This window comes from Anomalospiza imberbis, chromosome 1 (genome assembly GCF_031753505.1).
Source record: "Anomalospiza imberbis isolate Cuckoo-Finch-1a 21T00152 chromosome 1, ASM3175350v1, whole genome shotgun sequence".
Lineage (NCBI taxonomy): Eukaryota > Metazoa > Chordata > Aves > Passeriformes > Viduidae > Anomalospiza > Anomalospiza imberbis.
The window spans coordinates 127,499,642-127,519,747 of record NC_089681.1 but is presented as its reverse complement, the minus strand read 5'-3'; the positions used below and the strand labels follow the sequence as shown (position 1 = coordinate 127,519,747).

The following is a 20,106-nucleotide window of genomic DNA, read 5'->3' as shown; positions in this document are numbered from 1 at the left end:
TAGGAAAGGGTCAACACATCCCAAACAGGGAGTCTGTGAACTGAGAAACAATGAACAGGCAGTAGAGACAAAATATTTGGCCAAATGCTGGAGCATGGACTGACTTATATCAAGGTCCAGCCATGGACTGTGAGTCTTGCTGCAGCAAATGCTACAGGAAGTAGCTGGAGTGGTAGCAATACTAATGTGCTGTTGATGAAGCTTAACTTCTTACCATTGGTAAAGAGCTCAGGAGTGCACTATCTGCTAGATTAACCTGCACTGATTTCACATCCATTATATGGGAAGACATGTATTTTTAACATTAGTTCTGCTGCATGCTTAAAAGAGACATGCTTTACAATGTAATTAAGAAACTCTTCGCACAGTTGTCAGCTCACACTTTTCCCACTTTGCTAATGCCTTCAATGCACAAAAGCCATGAAGAAAATCTTTCCGTGACATGATGGCATTACCAGCTCTTTTCAAGTGGGAGGACTGTACTCCTACACAGCAGATTTTCCCTGTGTTGTGGTATTCATGCAGCAAAGAGCTGTACTTCTGAAGGGTTTCTTGTTTAAGCTCTTTCATGCTTCTTGCCTTGGAGACTTCTTTTAGATTTGTAGCCAAGAGGAGGTCAGGAAGTGCTCCGTGCTGCAGCTTCTTTTTCTGTATATGTTTCTATGTGGTTCTCCACAGATCCATGGAACACATTCCCTTCCATCTCTCTCCCTTTCAGATTAGTTTATGTTTCATTATTTGCAGATGGAAAAATGACAACTTGACAAACAGGGGAGGATCTTCTTATTTAAATCATCATCTTCTTTCAAGCTCTCATGAAGTGTAATGGGGTAATACTGAGAATGCAAAAACCAATTGGATTTTATTTGCCCAGTGCACGAAAAATGAACTTTCATGCACATTTCCATGCAAGATTATTTTTAGCTGTCATTCTGCTGATGGAATTTGCCCATCCTTGTTACTTTCTGATTTGGCCAAACTACTGATGCATTTACTGATGCCATTACTGCCTTTGGCTTTAGGGGGCTGAGTATGGCTTCATAAAGTCTGTATTTTCAACTCTTCTGTACTTCTGTTTTTCATTGCTAAGCACACAGAATAACAACCAGGGGTAGATTCAATCTTGAAAAAGCCACTAGGAATTTTTAGCAGCCTGAACCATCCCAACTAACCCAAGACACACAAGCTCTGTTCCCCAGTTTTGTTTATTCTTTCCCTACCATGATTTACAGCCAAAACACACTAGCTGTGCTTGCTCCTCATATCCCAGTCACAAAACCAGAAAAGACTTTGTTGAACTGAGCAACACTGTTAAGCCCTTGCCTAACAGTTTCAGATTCATTTAACCATGAGCAAAAAGTTAATCAAGTTTCACAAAGGTCTGTGTGGGATCTCGGTCATGTTGGTAGGAGCTCTGAAAAGTGGTAGCGTTTGAGGGCAGCATCCTGCCTGCTGCTTGTGCCAAGCTGCTTCTCTTGTACTACTTTCCCTGCTATTACATTTCAGTTCTGTTGAGGAAAGCACTGAGAGAATGAGGCAAGAACTAACTCAAATCTTTCAGCGGCAAATGGAGTGGTGGGGAAGACTGGGACTCAGGGAACAGCCTGCCTTGGAGTGGAGCAATCAGCTCATGGAAGCAGTGGTGGGTACTAGCTGGCATTGCCCAGCCACTCACCTCCATCTTCTACCTTTGCTGAACTGTCCATGTAAGAGAGCAGTTCTTCCATTTTCCTCCCTGTGAACACAGGGTATTGACCAGAGTGCTTTCCCACCCAAAGCTGATGTCCCTGTGCCCAAAGCCCGCTCTGGAATGCTGTGACTGGAGCAGCAGGGCTGTCGCTCAGCACAGCAGTGGGGTCAGCAGAACTGGGTACAGCAGGTGTTCATGGAAGAGAACCTTCTGCCTTTCTGCATCACAGGTCCTTGAGCACAATGACTGGTCTGACCACTGCATTTGCTATTTTGTTTCACATTTTTGTCCACAGTAAGATTTTTAGTACATCCAGAAATCTCTTCCAGCATCCCAGTTTTCTAGCACAGCAACTGAGCTTGTGTTCATAAAAGGAAGCAATTGCTTCATAGCAGCGTGTACTGTCATGAGTCTGTTCTAAGAGCTAGGACCAAACCCCTAAACCTTCCTGTGTCCTGAATCATGGTTGTTACTGCAGTGTAAGACAGTTCTGCTGTTATCTTCAACCTTCTCTCCCCAAAAATCAAGCTATAAAAAAACCTGTCTAGATTTTAGCCACCTGGTTATAGTTAGTTTCTTATTTTAAAATAGCTTTCAAAATAGATCAGACATTACACTGTTAAAAACAATTTTCCCTGTAGGTATTGAATATCAGACAGGGCTTGTAGTAATAACTGATAGGTATCTAGAATAATCTTCAGTATGAACTGAGACTACAAAGATCTGTCAATCACTGTATTTAACTTTAAACACAGATGATTTGAATTCATGTTAGCAGCATGAGGAAGTCAAAAAGATGGAATGGAGCTGTTGGAGAAAAGATGATAGGATTACCTCTGCTGTTAGCCTTTCCTGCTACTTGTTTGAAATACTAAATCAAGGTGAAGTTTATGAAAAAGGCTACAACGGGGGTTTGTAACTCTTCATTCCTGCTGGGATTTTCCTATTATAAATCTGCTGTCAGAAGTAAGTGCTTTACTTGTGGCTTAATTTTATGCAGGCACAAACACCTTGGTTCAACACATTTTGCCAGAGACAATCTTGACTATCTTAATGCAACAGAGTCCTCATTAACAGGGACCTGTGAAAAAGAAAAATGCACACATGCTCTTTTGTCATTGGTCATTCATAAGCAGCCTGATGAAAACTGAAATAAAACATAAATCCCAAGGTGGTGTGGAGCTGGTGTGGAGACATGAGTGCTTGAATCACACAGCTTATGTGAGTTATCCATCTTGGAAGAACATTACACTCCACCTTTTGAATGAAGTTTCATTAATGTAGTGGAAAGCTCACAATTTCTATTTGTTCTGCTGTGGCTGCTGAATTTAGCACTACCCCCAGTACCTACCCCCAAAATAAACACCTCTGTTGAGGTGATTTTTCCTATTTTATCCAGTCATGTAACCATAGAGGCATCAAGGACAATGGTTTCCAAGATGCTGGTCAGACTTGGCTTGTGCAATTTTTCTCCATGCAAGAGCCATCAAGACGAATTGGTAGCACTTTTCTGACTTCATAATGCATTTGTCCTGCTAATTTTGAGTTCTGCATGCAAATATAAAGAGTAAGGATCAGGCTTCAAAAGCACCTGTTTACTAATTTCCTGTTCAATGTCCCTCAAGTTTGTTACCACTATCTGTTTTCTTGTTCTCAGGACATGGACATGAAATTTGCATTCAGGCACTCAGGACTGAAAGCAGGACTTGAAGTTTGTCCCATCTAAAAGAAATCATTAACCTGAAGTCTTAAGAGAGGGAATCTCAGATCACAGGAATAGACATCTTGTCATTATATTGATGAAAGGCATCCTTATCCTCAACTGAGTGTGTGCTTCTATGTTGCTTTAATATCAGATTTTAAAATTGCCACTCAGGTATTACTGCATCCCTTATGCAGTGTCTGCTTCAAAGTCAGGCCCAGAGGGAATCTCTCCTTCATGCAGTGCTGTGAAATTTCAAATTTCAAAATATAATTTTGTACCAGCTTGAAAGAATGCTCCAATGTATTGACACTCCACCTTAAGTAAAATTTTGCCTTATTTTCTAGTCTGGGTATTGAAAACATCTATGTTTTAACAAAATTGAAAACTTCCAATTTTACTTTGTTTAACCTCATATTTTAAATTAGTCTAAGGAAGTACTTCTTAATGGAAGGCTCAAAAAAAAAATCCACTCAGAAAATGTGAGAACAGGCCATTTTAATGTTTCCAGGACTGCCTCTTCATCTTGGTTTCTTTTTATAATTTTCCCAATCCCACAGAGAAAGTGGCTTCATTTTGCAAAAGAAAAAGATTGATGGAGCTGCACCTTTTTGACAGAATATGATTCCAGCATAGCTGGCTTTTATGATCTGGCTATAGATGGAAGAGTCAACTGATGAAACATAATCTGCTTTGAATTATCACAGCAAAACGCTTTGCTTGCAGTAAATTCATTGGCGTGTATGCACGTTGTGTTTCCTCAGATCAGGATGACAACCTCATTGCTGCCTGGTTTGTGGCATCCCAAGTTAACACATGTAAATTCACAGCTGTGAGCTGTGTTACAGCAAAAAGACACAGGGGCAGAAGCCAGCAGCTTCTTTCTTTTGTTTTCCAACTAAAAAAGCAAAAACCAACAAAAAAATTGATGCAGAGGTGCTTGTTCAAGTAAAGGATCATGAGGCAGCATAACCCAGCATTTTTTATCTTCTTTCATATGGTTTTCCTGACTTAAAGCTCCTGTCTGTAGCTGAGAGCTTCCAAGAGCTTGCAGGAGAGGGTCCTGGCAGTGTTTTGGGAGAAAAGGAAGGGTTTTAATTTACAGACAGGCATTGTATGGCACTTCATAGCACCCATTTACCAAAGAAGGACAGAAATTATTTCCCTGATGAGTCTGAACTGTGAAGAAGGAAAAAGGCAGCATATTCCAGTGGGTGGTTGTGGTGCAGTTGAATCTTCCCATGTACCCCAACTGCATGTGCAGTCTGCCTGTTTGGACAGCTGAACCTACTGAAGTGTGTTGAGCTTAAGCACAAAGAAACATACCTGATCCTCCAAGTTGCAACAGATAAACGGGGTTTTAACCATAGCACTTGTGAACTTGGGTGATGGGGGTTGGTTTTTGTCTTTTTTTTTTTTTTAATTAATGTCTTACAACTCAACTTCTTAGAAGAACCTGGAAGTTCATCCGAGAATCCAAATCAGAGGGCATTTCTGTGTCAAACAGGTATCTACAGGTGGGTGGGGTTCCTGGTGTGCAGAAAGCCCCAGATTGCAAGTAGGGGATTTTTGATATCTGCTTTGGGAATACCAAATGCCAGGGAGGCTGGAGAGGGGCCAGGAGGAAGGAAGAGGCCTTCCCGGGGGCACGGGAGACTTTGAAGTATGACCCTGAGCAGAAGAGGGGTGAGCAGGGTGGGAGCGGAGGCGAGAGGCAGCCAGGGTGGGCAGAGGGGTGCAGGAGCTACAGAGGCAGGAGGTGAAGGCAGGGGTCAGGGTGGAGGGCGTGGGCAGGGGGTTCCCAGCCCTGGGGACAGCAGTGCTGGGAGCTGGGTGCTCTCCCAACAGGCTGCAACAAGCAGCTGGGGGAAACGGCTGTGTTTTTTAACAGCTGGTTTAACATAATGAGGGCTGAGCAGCCTCCAAAGCAGCCCTGATCACATGCCTCAGGGGAAGCAGTGGCTGAAATATCAGTTTAGGAATCAGGAGACCAGGATTTTATTCTGCCATCTGCAGCTATTTCAGGAGTGACTTTGGGCAAGAAGCTGATGTGCTCGTGCACTGGTTTCTCTACCACCAAAAGACATTGCTCGCCTGGATACCCTGCAACTGAGTGTCTAGAAGTGGAAGCTGCTCTTCTTCCATTGTGGTAGAACAAAAACATTAAATTGAAAATTAAATTAAAATATGGCAAGTTCAAAACTGTCAGAGGGAAATCCTTTTTCACATTTGCTGATGCAAATCATGGCTAACACCAGTGACTAAGGTGAAGTGGCGTCAGTGGGAAACAGAATTAACTGGGGTCCATTTAGTGCCTATAAAATTAATAAGCACACACTCATTGAGCCCTGACCCAGCGTTTCTTTTGTACTTTAAAAATTTTTAATAAAGTATTTTTTGCCTGCCTTTTCCTAAGAAAAATGTTGAAATTAATCTTTGCTCATGTAAAATTCAGTTGCCATATGACTAATGGTTATTTTTAAAGTGCTGAGTGAAATGTATGCATGTGTGTGTCAAGGAGACAAAGAGAGGGAGTTTTTGTCTATTTACTGTGGTAATTGTTTATGAATATAGTTGTTTTTTCCAATTATCCTTTCCAGTTTTAATATATTATCAGCCTTGTCTCCATTTCTGTTGGTTGAGGTTTGTGTGTAAATGTAGAAATTCATGCTGTCAGATATTTCAGTTACAAAAACACATGCTACATCTTAAGCATTGGGTTTTATTCATAAAATGGCACAGAACTGAAATGGGGAGATTTGTGGAAAAGATGGCACTAAAAGTGGTCATACAAAAAATTGTGTGGCCATTCAGATGATTTCTGGGCCTTGAACTGAACATTTATTTTATGTTCAAAAACAAAGGAAAAACTCTGAAAGGCCAGAACTCATGCTAATACCTGAAAGAGAAGTTAAACCCAGAGTCAGGGCTGAAAAATTTGACCTAAGGCATATTAATATGGCTGCATGAGCAGAGATGCAGTATGGAAGTGGAGAATTAATTTCTTCTACAACAGCCAGATTTTGTAATTTTGCTTGTGCAAAAACACAATGGAAAATAGACAAGGTGGCCAGTGGAGTCTAAAGTCATTTGCACTTGGAATAAGTGAGTGAAGTCCTAGTCCCTATATGTCAGAATTAACAATCTCACAGAATTCACTTGGTGTACATTGTACTTAAAGTTTTAAGTACCTAGTGCCCAGCTGAGGCAACCACGATTGACCTCTGTATCAGGCACAGTGTAAGTGCCAGATACTTCATCTGTGTGTGTGTGTTTAATGTGAAAGCAGCTTTTGTTTTACAATTGCTGCTCATGCCATAGCTTGTGGGGACTGGTTTTCATTAGCATACTTATGATTTTTGTGATTTAACACTATTACATGATCTGAGTGTTTCAAAATGACTTGAGCAGCCCCTATCCAGAAGTTTGCCACGTGTCTCAGTGCCCTTTCCCATGGCAGGAGTCATTTCACACTGCTGGCATGACATGATTTCCTCCAGCAGCACAGCAGGAACAAATCCTCACAGGTTTCAGAGGCTGTGAAAATCTGCATGGTTTAGTAATCCCCTTCTTCATCCACAGAAATAAAGGGTCTCCATCTTTTTCTTCCTCAAGTTTAACTGAAGTTATACTGGAGCAGGGTATTTTAAATTTATACTATTTGGTTCTGGAGTGGGAGGTCTGTAAATGCTACTGTAAGGCTTCTGCTGATCAAACATTATTTCATGTTGGCATTTTTATTTGAAGGCCCAACTATGGCTAAGGAAAGGAAACTTCTGTACTTTTCTTTTTGGGTTACATCTTCCAGCTGGAATATTTTCAAGCACAATAGAATTGAACATGAGATTTGGAGAGGGAAAGAGAGGAGAAAAGGGAGTCAGTTAGAAGAGGTGACGACTCCAGTGGGGTACTTTGCAGTTCTCTGGGGACTGAAAAACGCTTTCAACCAGTGTGATGTTGCAACAGCCCAGAAGAGGAGAGAAAAATCCACGTCTGATCTAGACCAACCAGAAACTAAAAACAAGGGACACTTTGAATTCTTAGACTCTCACCACAACTAAAAACTGTGTTCAGGCCAAGGAACTGGAAAATCAGTTTCTTGGGTTAGAGAAATGCTTCCCTGAAGAGTCAGAAGCAGCTTTCCATTTTAATTGGTACAGAAATGATTGTATTCTGAAGCAGTGATCCTAACATTTGAACCAGTGCAAAGGTTTGCAGTCAGGGCTATGAAGAGCTTAGTGAAATGCTACAGTAAAACAAATTTTTCTGTGACATTTTCTTGCCATTTGGATCTGTTAGTCTATCATTTGTCACAAAATGGAAAAATAAGATCTGTCTTCATAATGTACCAAAAAGAAATCTGACTGCAAACACAAGTCAGGAAGAGGCATAGGGACAGGAGCTGAGTGGTGTAACCCTAGATCAAGAGATGGTTATGAGAAATCATATACTGGGGACCTCAGAATCCCCTGACCAGGAGTAATTGAATGTAGTAATTGTTAAGGAGAGCTTTGAGAAGAAATGTTGAGTAAAAATTACTTAGGCTGTGCTTGTTTTAAGAGGGAAGTGTAGTAAATTTCAGGACAAATTTTTAAGTGGCAATAGCACAGGCATGGCCTATGCTGTAGGCAAAATAAATTTTCTGAACTAAATGACTCCTCTCAGTCAGCCAGGCTAAGTGTTTGTTTTTGGGGAGAAATATGTATTTCCTTTATTGCGCTTGTACAAGGATAGCTGAAGCCTGAGAGGAGGACTCTGGGGATCTGGTTGTAATGGCTGGTAATAACACCTGCCCTTTATGGGGTGAGGGGTGAAGTCTTGCAAATTTGCATTGCAGAATAAGGGATGAGATCAGAAATCCCTTCTTAGATGTGTCAGAGATATGGGAGATATACTTAGTTTTACAAGAATCAAGAAAATTAGGATTTTTCCATTAGTCTTGCACTTTTAAAATTGATGTATCATTACTAGTCTACTTACTGTGGAAGACGTTAGGATAAATAAATTAATCTCATGGAGAACTGCCCTGCAGTCTTCTGGATTAAAATGATATGTGTGCCAAGCATTATATTATTTTATGCATAAATTTTAGAACATTTTCTTTAAAATTACTCAGTCAATATACTTGACTCTGATATAAGTAGTATGATTCCTACAGCCTGTATTTTACCAATCTTCAAAGCTTCTCTTTTGCATAAGAGCATCACAGGACTTTGATAACAAATCATGACAAAAGATAACAAAATCAGTGGAGTTTGAAGGCAGTCTGTTCTTGTAGCACCATGATTTTTTTCTTGCTCTTGCAGAACTGCACTTAAGTAACAGACAGATCATGTTTGGAAAATGAAGGAAGAACATCACATACTTCTGTTCAAGTTTTATAGGTGCTGTGACCATCAGATGGTTCCAGAAATTCATTCATCAGATCTATCCTTTCTTTTTCTACTGTTCTTTTTTCACCTGATGGCCACTGGAAAGCACTGTGCTAGTTGGACAAGGACAAGATGTTGGGAGTGTTCTGTAACAGGGATGGGGAGCTTCACAGGGATGAAGCAGAGCTTTTTTATGTTCCTCCAATGCACATTTAAGTATTTTTCTGGGTAGTGAGCACTAGTACCTTACATACATGTGATTCTTGACTGCAAATATACTTGCAAACTCCAACTCACGTTAAATTCTCATCTGAAATTTGTTGCCTGTTTCATGGAGGTTAGGGCAAGTTCTGTTCACCTGTGCGTTTTTTCCTCAGTATTGAGGTCTGAGTAGTGTTCCTTGCTTTGGCTAAATGAAATACATTTTAGAAGGCAGCTGCCTATTGCCAAGAAGAGCCCTAATGCAGAATATTTCTATCTGGGATGACTAACATGTGTCCAATGTATGTCCAGTCTCACATCCCACTCTGCAACCAAGATCCACTGATGAATTAATTATCTTCTTGCTTCAAAGGGCAGTCAAAAGATGAAAATTAAAAACTGGACATATTTGAAAAAATGACATTATATGAAAAATAAGTCATTCAGCCAAATTGCAAATCACAGATTTTCAAAAATGTGGAATGTCAGACAGTCCTACTTGAAAAAATATGGCTTCCCTTGCTTGTTGTATATTTTGCTAGTGATGGAAAGAACATACTTAAAAAGGAAAGGCAGTGTTTTAACTCCTACTTAGGAAAATGCCAACAGTATTCAACTTGTTTGGTCCAGGCTTATATGCTAATATAAATACAATGCATTTGTAACAGAAGAAGCAAAGTTATTTTGAACAGTTGTAAATATAAAACTTATACAGTGGTTTCTGGTACTTCATAGTTGCAAATATGGAGTCTGCTTTTTGTAAAGAATCTTGATTTTATTGAATGTGTCATATGCATGGCTGATCCTTCTCATGCACTAAAGGAATGTCAATGCTGATATAAAACCCATATAATAACCTACTGGGTTCTCATATATCACTGACTCAGTCAATAAAATATATAATTGTGATGCTAATTAAATTGTGATTTTAAAGCTGTGTCTTTAACAAAAGGATTGTTTGTACCTACCCAGAATTAAAATCAGAGCTATCAGTCTAATTCTGTTATAGATGTCAGTTCTAAAAACTACACACAGAACCTGCAACTTCTTAGCTTCAGTCACAGGTCTGAGGAGGTGTAAATCCTCCACTGAAGAAGAATATACAACATGCTGCCTGCTGCTTAAGTGGTGCTACGTGTACTAGCAGAGACCATAACTACATAAATCCCCCCAAAAATCAGTTATTTAGTAATCTATTTGAGCAGTACCAGTGCTGACTTCTTGAAACTGGCAATCCAAAAAAGGCAATACAGTATTCATCTCAAGAATTAAAACCCTAACCCAATGTTATGTGTAGTCCTCTCAGATGCAATTATTTATTCTAGTATTCTAGTTTGTCTTGAATGTGCCTGGTATGTTTTTATATGCTGTAAAAATAAATACAGTGGTTTAAAGCCCTGGAAAGTCCAAGTAGGTATGAAATAGTCCAGCACTGCACAAATGCAGGGTCTGATTTTTTGAGATCATCAGAAAATGATGCATTTTCTCTGTGAATATCTGATCCAGTTCAGCACATCTGGGCATTTCTTCTGCAGTTGCCAGGGAGTTGGCCATGTATTCACAGAGCTTTCCCCTGTACCACCTATTGCAAGTGGTTGTGGTGTCCAAGGCAAAGACTAGGCATAGAGCAGGCTCATTGCAGCTAGTGGTTGGATAACATTTGAAAATTATTATTTGCACACAGATAAAAAACAAAACAAAACAAAACAAAAAAAAAAACATGTTGTAGGGAGAGGTCATACTCTTATTCGGGCAACTTCTGTAATTGGGTAGAACAGACAAGCTTTTAGACAGACAAGGCCACTTCTGGTCTGGAACAGAAGCAGGAGTGTTCAAGCTAAGATCAAAATGAAAACAATTGCTCTAGTTTTACTTTGTCAAGCACTGTTCAGACTGATTGGCTGCCTCCTAGAGCCTGTAGAGTCATCAAACTCTGAGTTATGAAGAAAACGTTTTTGATCCAGTTATCTCAGTCTGTACTAATCCCACATATGGCTCCACCAGCTTCAGCAGACAAACATCATTATCCAAGCATTTAATGATCATTTCCATTGAGGATTTGTTTATTTATAGAAGGCAGGGTGGCCGTAGTGGGCAGGACTCTAGGCTGAAACTCTGAAGCCCACTCTATCTTCCCTGAGCCGCTGGCCTACTGCGTGATCTGCAGTGAGTGGGTCTGTCTGACAGCTTCTGTGTGGTAAATAGACATACCAAAGCTAGCCTCCTTGCAAAGTCCTTTCATAGCTACAAAGGAGAAGTGTTGCACAGCAGTCATACACTTCTTCATTACTAGCTCTTTTTCATGTGGTTCCTTTAATAGACATTTGAGTTCTGATAGTGTTACACCCTGTTCAGAAGAGAACAGGGTGTAACACTACTACTGGTGCTAGTAGCATCTCTGTTTGCCAAATGTGACTAGAAGACTCCTACTACTGTAATGTGAGCAGCTAAAAAGTTATTTCTCTAAACTTCCCAATATTAGATACACTCTTAAAAGGGAAAGATTATGCATGTTCAGGAGCTACACAAGTTTCTTCACCTTCCTGGAAAATTATTGCAATCTGAGCGGGCACATGTGGAAATGAATAACTATGTAGATGTTCACAGATTCTCCAGTAAATGCTATCTTTGTCGCCTTTAAATGAAACACAGGAAAATGAATGCTGAAGCATTTCCATTATTCTTAATGTATGTGTATGTGCAGTCAAATGTACAATGCATGACAATACTTAACAAAAGCAAATGTATGTACTATGAACATGTGTGAGGATGCATACATTGGTATTAAATAGTGTAAAATATATATATATATATATATATATATATATATATATATATATATAAATTATGTCAAATAAACATTTAGCTTGCAAAGCCAAGCAACATTGGGTAGTCCAGAATGAAGATTTCTTGAGCATTCTTAATTAGCTCTCTTCAATATGTAGGATGATACAATTTTACTTGCATGATAACATATAGGGCTTTTTCCCTTAACAGATTCTTCCTTCAGCCAGTCAATGGGAGGACAGTTTTTTAACCTTTCTGCTTTTTATCCTATTCCATTGAGTGCTCTGGCCTCAGACCTTATATTAGTGTACATAATCAAAGTACTACACTGAACACAGAAAAAACATTAAACCACTTCCAAGATTTAGTTTTGCTGTTGCTTCACCAACAGCATCCTGATGAACATGTCTCTGCAAAACATCTATGCAGGGTGAAAATTCTATTTTTTTTTTTTACAATATTATTGCCATCTTGGAAAAGCACTTAAGCACAGGGGGAGAAAGGACAAAAATGTCAGAATGAAAACTTTCAGTGAAAGCTGAAAGAGAGAGCTGTGGGAGCCTTTGCATGTGTAGAATTTCCCTAAGACTTTCTCCACTCAAAGCGCAAGGCCAGTTGACTTCAGCTTTCAGCACTTCTGCATTTCAGGCCCCAGGTGTCTCTTGCTCAGCATCCAGAAAATGAAGCCAACCACTCAAGAGGGAGGAAATTCCAGAATTATGTCATCATGCCTACACGTGGGGAGGGGAAAGGAGCTAATCGTGCCCAGACAATCCAAATTCTGGCATTTGCTAAGGTTTTAGCATTTGACTCACAAGCCTATCATTCTTTTAGCTGAGTTTCTATGTGTATGTGTATACATTTCTCTGTAAATAAATAAGGACATCTAAACTGTGTCTAATCTGCTAAAAACTCTTGCACAGCTTTCTCAATAAAACTATTTTGATGTTTGTGCCCTTGGAAAAAGGCATGGCATGTTTTAATAACCTTTACTTACTTCCATTTATCCCTACTCTGCATTAGAAGCAGGAAAGGGCTATAGGCAAGCAAATAATTTGATGCCCAAAATCAGAGGGATCAAGGAAACAGGGATAAGTTTGCTTCATCTCAACCTGAAAACCTTCTACCAAATCTCAAGTTCTAAATTTGCTATATCATCCCTATCCATTACCAAATTGCAAATGAAGTATTAAAAAGCATTGCAAGAAGCCTTAAAAATCCCAAATATTTCAGTTGAATATTGGTGTAGTTTTCAGGCAGTTTGCTGCCTAAAAATTTTCTCAAACCCTTCACCTTCTGAAACTTCCCTGCACAAGCTGGCAGGTTAAGAATAGGTTAAAAATGGAAGCAGAAATAATTAAACAGCTGGTTCCAAAAGTTGGTGCTTTAAGGAATGAAAACCTTTAATGCAAGGCTCACAAAACTTTTGTAGCAGCTGGTTTTATTAGTATCTGCCATAATTCTGTCTGTGTGTATGTATCTGTACAGCATTGTGATCCTATCTGTGTGTGCATGGTACTTGAGGTTAGCAAAGTATTCACTCACTGCTGCACCAGGCACTCACACTTCTCACCTGTTCTTTGAAACTGGGGGTGCCTCTCTCTTCCATGTATCCCCATCTCCCCTAGCACCACAGACCAAAGGAAAAAGGACCTTTTTTTATCCCTCCTGTGGGTGTACAGCATGAGAGCTCTTCTCACCAACTCTCTGCTGACTGTGTTGGATGTTATCTGTCTTTCAGCCAGTGGACAGAGCAGAGTAATGTATTTACCCTGCCAAACTCAACCGCCCTGGCTTGCTCTCTAAAAGTTCATCCTTAGTTCTTCTGTGTAGGGTACCTAGGGAAAAGTAGGCACCAAAGGGAGGCATTGTGAGTACCCTACCTTTTTTTCCACCTCAAGTTCCATGATCTGACAAATCCCTGATAAAGGAGTGGCATTCATTAGTAGTGACTTTTAATTCTGGAAATGCCTCTTCATCCATGCTGGATTCCTCACCCCCTTCCAGCTTGGGAAACACATGGTTATCCCTCCTCCCTGGTGGCTGGGGAGATGAGCTTTCCCCTTCTCCCCACTACAGTCACTAACAGTAAGGGGAGTGATGGCAGATTTTATGCCAAGATTTCCTTGTTTCCCAATAGGGAAAAGCATATCTGTCCATGCTGAGACACCTCCTTACAGCATGTGGCTAAGCCATGATCTCCAGCCAACATACTGCAGAATCACAGAGACACAGAATATTCTAAGTTGGACAGGACCCACAATGATCACCGAGTCCAGCTCTTAAGTTAATGGCCCATATGGCAGCTAGCAGCATGTCCCCTCTGGGCTTCTGGGAGAAGTTCTAGGGTAGGCAATGTGGTGGGAATAGTATGGTGCCTATTACGTTATTGAAAACAAAATACAGCTGCATGTTCCTGTTGGTTGAATGCAGCCTGTCAGCACCAGCATCTCGCAAGAAGTCAGGACTGATTACAGCCAGCCTTCACAGCAGAAGGTGCCAGTAACCAACCAGCTGGAGAAGCATGAAATGTTTTCCCCATTAACATGGCAGGTTAGAGCAGGAAGTGTGCCTGGAGAAACACCATCACACGAGGAACTGTATGGTGACAGCAGGTTGCTCAGAAAGCCCCAGAGGAACAGTGTTTTTCCTGGTGGCTGAATGCCCCAGGGTCGGGACAACATGTGGTCTCTCATGCCATGCACCAATACAGGGCACCAGTGATGCTTGAAATGCCTTGGTGGTATCAAGCTCCAAAATAACTGCAAAATAATTCCTCCATAGCCCCTGGATTTACTCATCCTAATTGTTAAATACTTTTAGAACCAGCTCTATTTTCATTCCTCACAGTTCACAAAATCTAGAAAGCTGTGTGTCTTTATCCTCTCAAGAATGTGAGTGGGTTGGGTGCCAGCCCTGGGCACAAGAAAAATGGATCACATTGCTGTAACAAGCTGGTAACAAGTAATGAGGGCGAGGTAGACTCTGAGCCATTTTGGTGCATCACTGGCTTTTCAGCTCTGCTTGTATTATGTTCTGGTCTGGACAACCAGAACCCTTGTAACTTCATAGAAACATCAAGGAATGAATGGTTTGCCCTCCTGAATAAAACGAGAACATGTGAGAGTGGGGAGAGAGGGGGAGGGAGAGATGCATTTGCATAGGTCAGGAAAGGTCATTAAAACATCTGGCAGTAGTAACTGACATGTGTCAAATTTTAGTGTTCATTAAATTTGTATTAATGCAAGAATGGTTCCTAAGCTCCAAATGCCACTTTTGGTTGCTATATTCCCCCAGTTGATGGTGATGACTTTTCAGAACTGTGCCATGCTTGTTTCCTTGCTAGTGGCATCTGACCTGAGGTCAGTTTTCTGTTTAACCTATTCCTGTAGGTCAAAAGACAAATTAATCTGGTGAGAATTGAATTGGAAATGAGGTATCTGGATAGCAGGTGTCCCAGCTGTGGAATAGCTGCCAGGCTGAAACTTATTTGTATCTGTCTTCATGCCATCCAAGAAGTCATATCTGAGGTCAGGGAGATATTCAGTTGACATCTGAGATGGGAAGTTAAAGGGAGCAGAAGTGGCAGGTGCCCTTGTGAGCAGATTATCTTGCAGTCAGGGGGGAAATGTCTAAGAGTGTCACTCTGAGCATAAATGTACATGTTCCATGTAGCGGACACTTTGCTTTACCTGTTTATAATTGTAAAGAAGTCAGATAATTTCCAGGCCCCTTAAGGAGGAGAATCTCACAAATTTTTTTTCTTCCTTTTTTTTTTAGAGGATGAAGATGATGAAGAGATGGTGGAGCCAAAAACACAGGATGACTTAGAGACAGAAAATCAAGACCAGAAGCAGGAAGTGAAAGAAGGTACTTTAAAAAATGAAAAGTATGATGTTGATGTTTAAAGGACGGGATTCTGCCAGTAGCTACTCTCATAAGTACTTTCCACTATTGAGAACACTGAAATTGAAACAGTCACCAGTTTTATTGATTCAAAACCATATGAGTAGCGTAAAAGCAGAAAATTGTATCTCAGAGACACAGCTGGTAGGCCTGAGAAGATTGTGAACGGCATGAGGCATGAGCTGTTTAGAATAATGTCCTGCATGTCCTTATAATTTGAAAATGAAGTAGAGATTCTTGGATGCCATACTGGTACTAATTTGTCCTCTGGCTTATGTGAAAGATTTTAAATGGGAATGCCAGGCATTCCAGCAGCTCTATAAAGTTTTTTGGTCTTCAGAGGTACTTGGAGCCTATAACTGTCTGTCTGCTTGAGAGGAGCAAACTTAAACCTAATGGTAGTCAGGAATCTTCCAGCAGAAAATAATTTCACTTGAAAAATGTTTTCTGTCAAAATCAAAACATTTTGTGGGAACTGCCTCAAAGAACTAAAAAAAAAAAAACCCCTCTGAAGCCAGATAGGTCCAGCCCTTCTGTCCATTACTCTGTATTGAGGTGTTCTGCACCATTATAAGAGAAAAAAATTCAGGTTGCTACTTGCTTCTGGTGCAGACAAGAGACATATGCTTAAGTCATGCATGTCAGCACTGGATGTGGGAGATATGCTTGGTATCTCTTTTCCTTTCCTTGGACCTGTCTTAGCTTTCAAATTAGGAGGATGTGAAATTTGGTGTTCCTGATCTAGAAATTTACTAGGGTATTGGCTATTCTAGTGTGTCAATGCCTTCAGCAGTCAATGCTTACTCCTGTGTTGAGTAGGGGAAAAGAACTGAAATAGCGGCAGCTGCAGGGTAGAATGAAAAGGGTTTCTTCTCCAGCATTTATTACTTTTGTATTGCCAGGACTGCTCAAAATTCGGTATAACCTCTTGAAAGGTAATTTACTTCTTCAGGTAGGGCCTAAATTATTTCTTGCTATGGTGATCATTACCAGGATAATTCTGTCAGCTTGGTTTTTCCCAGGATAATCTCACTAGAAGAAAAATATGGAGCCATTTTACATGGAAGCCCATGAAATCTTCAACTGGGAATAAAGCAGCTAATGCTTATTTCTCATCTGGAGAGACTGGTATCTTTTAATCAGTATCCAAAATAATTAATCTGGTACACAGTGCCCACATTTGCTATCCTCACCCACTGAAATGAGTTGCAGTACCAGCCATACCATTTTGATTATAAATTGATCTTTATTCCCTCTTTAAAACATCACAGAAATCACCCATGCCATAAATCCTGTAGTGTTCATTGCTCGTTTAGGTCCTTGTGCAACTGTGGAGAGATAAAAGTCCTCCTGCTCCTCATCATTCTGCTACTTCCAGTGGCCCCAGCCACTGATGCCATGGGCAAAGTGGACCAGTGCAGACAGCAGGAACAGGCGTCAGGCAAGTCTGCAAAGGCAGGACTGACAACATGAGCAAGAAATGTGGCAACATAGAAGAACTTCATTTTTCATGAAAATTACTCTTCTTTTCAAAACTGTGAGGTCAACTTGCATGTGGACTTTTGCAGTCACTGGACCTAACACAGTATCTCTTTTACTGATGGCAACAAAAAGCCATAAAAACCTCTACTACTGCACACTGTGCGTAAGCACTCTTCTGGGTTGCTGAATGTCCCTGTAGTATTCAACTTAAAGCTTATCTCACACCCATTTATTCCCACACAAAAGTGATGCTAATGCTTTTACATGGGAGAAAGCACAAACTCCTGCAAGAAGAGAAGAAGAAAAAATCAAAATAGAACCCTGAACTGATTTATTTTACTTTTTTAATGGGTTTTCAAGTTAGCCTTTTATGTACTTTGCTCACCAGCCACCACTGCCAACATCTTTTATTTCTTTGCTGTGCTTTAGTCCGAGGGCAGTGCTCCCCTTCCCTGCCTAGCAGACCCCCAGGAGCAATAGATCATCTGGGCTGGTCTCAGGCACACAAACTGCAGGCTGTAAAAGCAAGGCACAGCTCGTTTCAGCAAAACTGATTTTGTGAGGTGCTAACATCTGACTGGGTTCAAGGAAGAAGAAAACATGCTCATTGCCTGATAGAAAGTGAACTTGACCTGTAGTATGTGTTGTGATAGATAAAATAGTGGTGTGCTGATGACAGGCATAAAATGCTGTGAATCAAAGGAAGCCATCGTCCCCAGACTGACAAGGAACGGAGGCCCATTTTTTTAATGTTTGGTGTCATTCTCTCCCAGTTGGCTTTAGCCCTTTTGCCTACAAAATCCCATTTTCCTCTCTGTTGTAATCACCCTTCTCATGTTCTGAGCAACATTCAGAGTTTGAAGCCGTCGTTTGTGTTTCATGGAAGTGATTAAAACCATGTTACAAGTAAAACAGGAGTTTAGAAGAACATTTCCTGTCGGTGCTGCACTCTGTGTGCCTACTCAGAATTAATAGCTTTTCTGCAAATTAGCACATAATGGGTTAAAAGCATGTTTATGTTGGCATTAAGTACTCTGGCTTCTTTTTCTCTGCAAGGCAAGACAATATTTTGCAAACTTTTTAAAGAATCTCTAATAGACATTATAGTGGCGCCATTCACACTGCTATATAGTAGTTAAGGCTGTGTCAGCACTTCCATTATGAATCCTGTTTTTCAGGGATTTATAACCCAGCCGTAAAAATTTGCTCTGGGCTGAAATTTGGTTTCAGTTCAGGGAGCACATTTTTTAACAGATTAAAAAAAAATCAGCATGGCCTTTTTTGAGTTATAGGAGTGCTAAGAAAAAATTCATGGGAGAGAGAAGTGCAGGAAGAGAAAGGCAGACCATTTTTTCATTAATATAACTCAAAAATTGGTCAGGATAAAATATAAAGTTTGGATGCAGTCTGTTCAGTCTCCCTTTCTCCAAGCCAACAGGACAAGAGTGCTCTATTTTTATAATGGTATTTTAAGAGGAAACAGGATTTTTTTTCTATGTGGTTTATAGGTAGTTCAGTTTAATTCTTCAGACATTTATTACATACTTAATTTCCTCATCTTCCCCCCACACACCCCAGAGTTGCTCTATGTGGTTTGGTGGGATTATTCAGCAGCCAGGGGTGTTTGAAGGGTCTGACCCTGGTCCTGGACATGTCTCAGCATCACTGTAAGGCCCTCAGTGCACCTGCATTGGGGCAGCCTGTCTGGCATGGCACCTTTTGCAGAACTGCCATGGAGGCATGAAGGGCAGAGGAACAGCATGAATCCCAAAAAGTGGAGTGGGAGATGAAGAACTGACTTGTGGTGCACTTGAAGTGTATGAAACCTTGGGACCACCTTGTGTTCCTTCTGTGGGGCTGCCTGCTGCCACCCATGTCTCAGGTGCATTGTTTTTGGAAGAAACGAGTTTGGGATACCTTACGGTGAACTGGGCTGGGCACTGCCTGTTCCCAGCCTCTCCTGACCACATATACAAGAGACTGGTCCCAAACTGTGGCATCAAGCGGGATGGGGTTTTCCACCACCAGAGAGCTCTGGAGCTCCACCTAAGGCTTTTCTTTGTGTCAGGAGAAACCACAAGGTTGGGCTAGGTCTTAAAAGTGGGCCTCAACATGCATCTATCTGAAGCCATTGGCATATCCACAGAAACTTGCACGAAAGACTGTGATGGGGAAGGCTGGGATCTGCAGCTTCAACGACCTGCTGTGCCCTGCTCTTTCCCTGGCTCTCTACATGGGGCTCAGGTGTCCACAGAGCAGGCTGGGCTGGTGGGGATGGTTTCACTCTCAACAGCTCAGGCATCCATGTTGGAAAAGCAAGACAGGTTGTGGTGAGGTTTATCATGGCCAGAAACACCACGGTTTCACTGCCACCAACACCACAGTGAGCTCAGGTGTGCCGACCCATCCTTACAGTCAGCTCAGGAATGCTCAGCGATGGTGTCCAGCACGGCCCCTGGAGAAACACAGGCAGTGGGAACAGCCCTGCCTAGCACAGCATCAAATTTAAGGCTCTGCAACTTGCTACTCCAGAATTTAAAAATCCCTAAATAAAGCTTGAATTCTTCCTTTTTATGTTTAGTGGTTATGCCATGAAGGGGCTTGCCAGCACAACAAAAACATGACATATATCAAAACATGGTATGGGACACAGCAAAGCAGGATATGGCATTTGTCAAGACTGACATGAAAGTGCAAAGCACAAGAAAAACAGGAGGATCACAAGGTATCAGCAGGCAAGGACTGAAAGCTGCTAAGAGCCCCTTCGCACCTTACAGTTCTCACCCTGTGCCTTTCAGCCATCCTTCTTCATCAGCACATCTAAAGTTTACATGGATTTAAATAGATGCTGAAAGAAATAATACAGCTCTTAAAGGGGTTTTAATAATCTCCTTCTGTCTCTCATTATATCTCTGGGTTGATAACAAGGCTGCTTCCTGCTTTACTGTTTTTATTAGTTTGCCCTT

The 20,106-nt window shown here is 41.0% G+C and overlaps 1 protein-coding gene across 10 annotated transcripts in view; it reads left to right on the top strand.

Moving 5' to 3' along the window:
* DYNC1I1 (dynein cytoplasmic 1 intermediate chain 1) overlaps positions 1 to 20,106 on the top strand; it is a 185,288-nt gene that overhangs the window by 86,943 nt on the left and 78,239 nt on the right. For all 10 annotated transcript variants that reach the window (XM_068210672.1, XM_068210658.1, XM_068210650.1 and 7 more), the window contains one exon: positions 15,533 to 15,622. In XM_068210672.1, the coding sequence (XP_068066773.1) occupies positions 15,533 to 15,622 (90 nt within the window). The remainder of the gene's footprint in view (positions 1 to 15,532; positions 15,623 to 20,106) is intronic.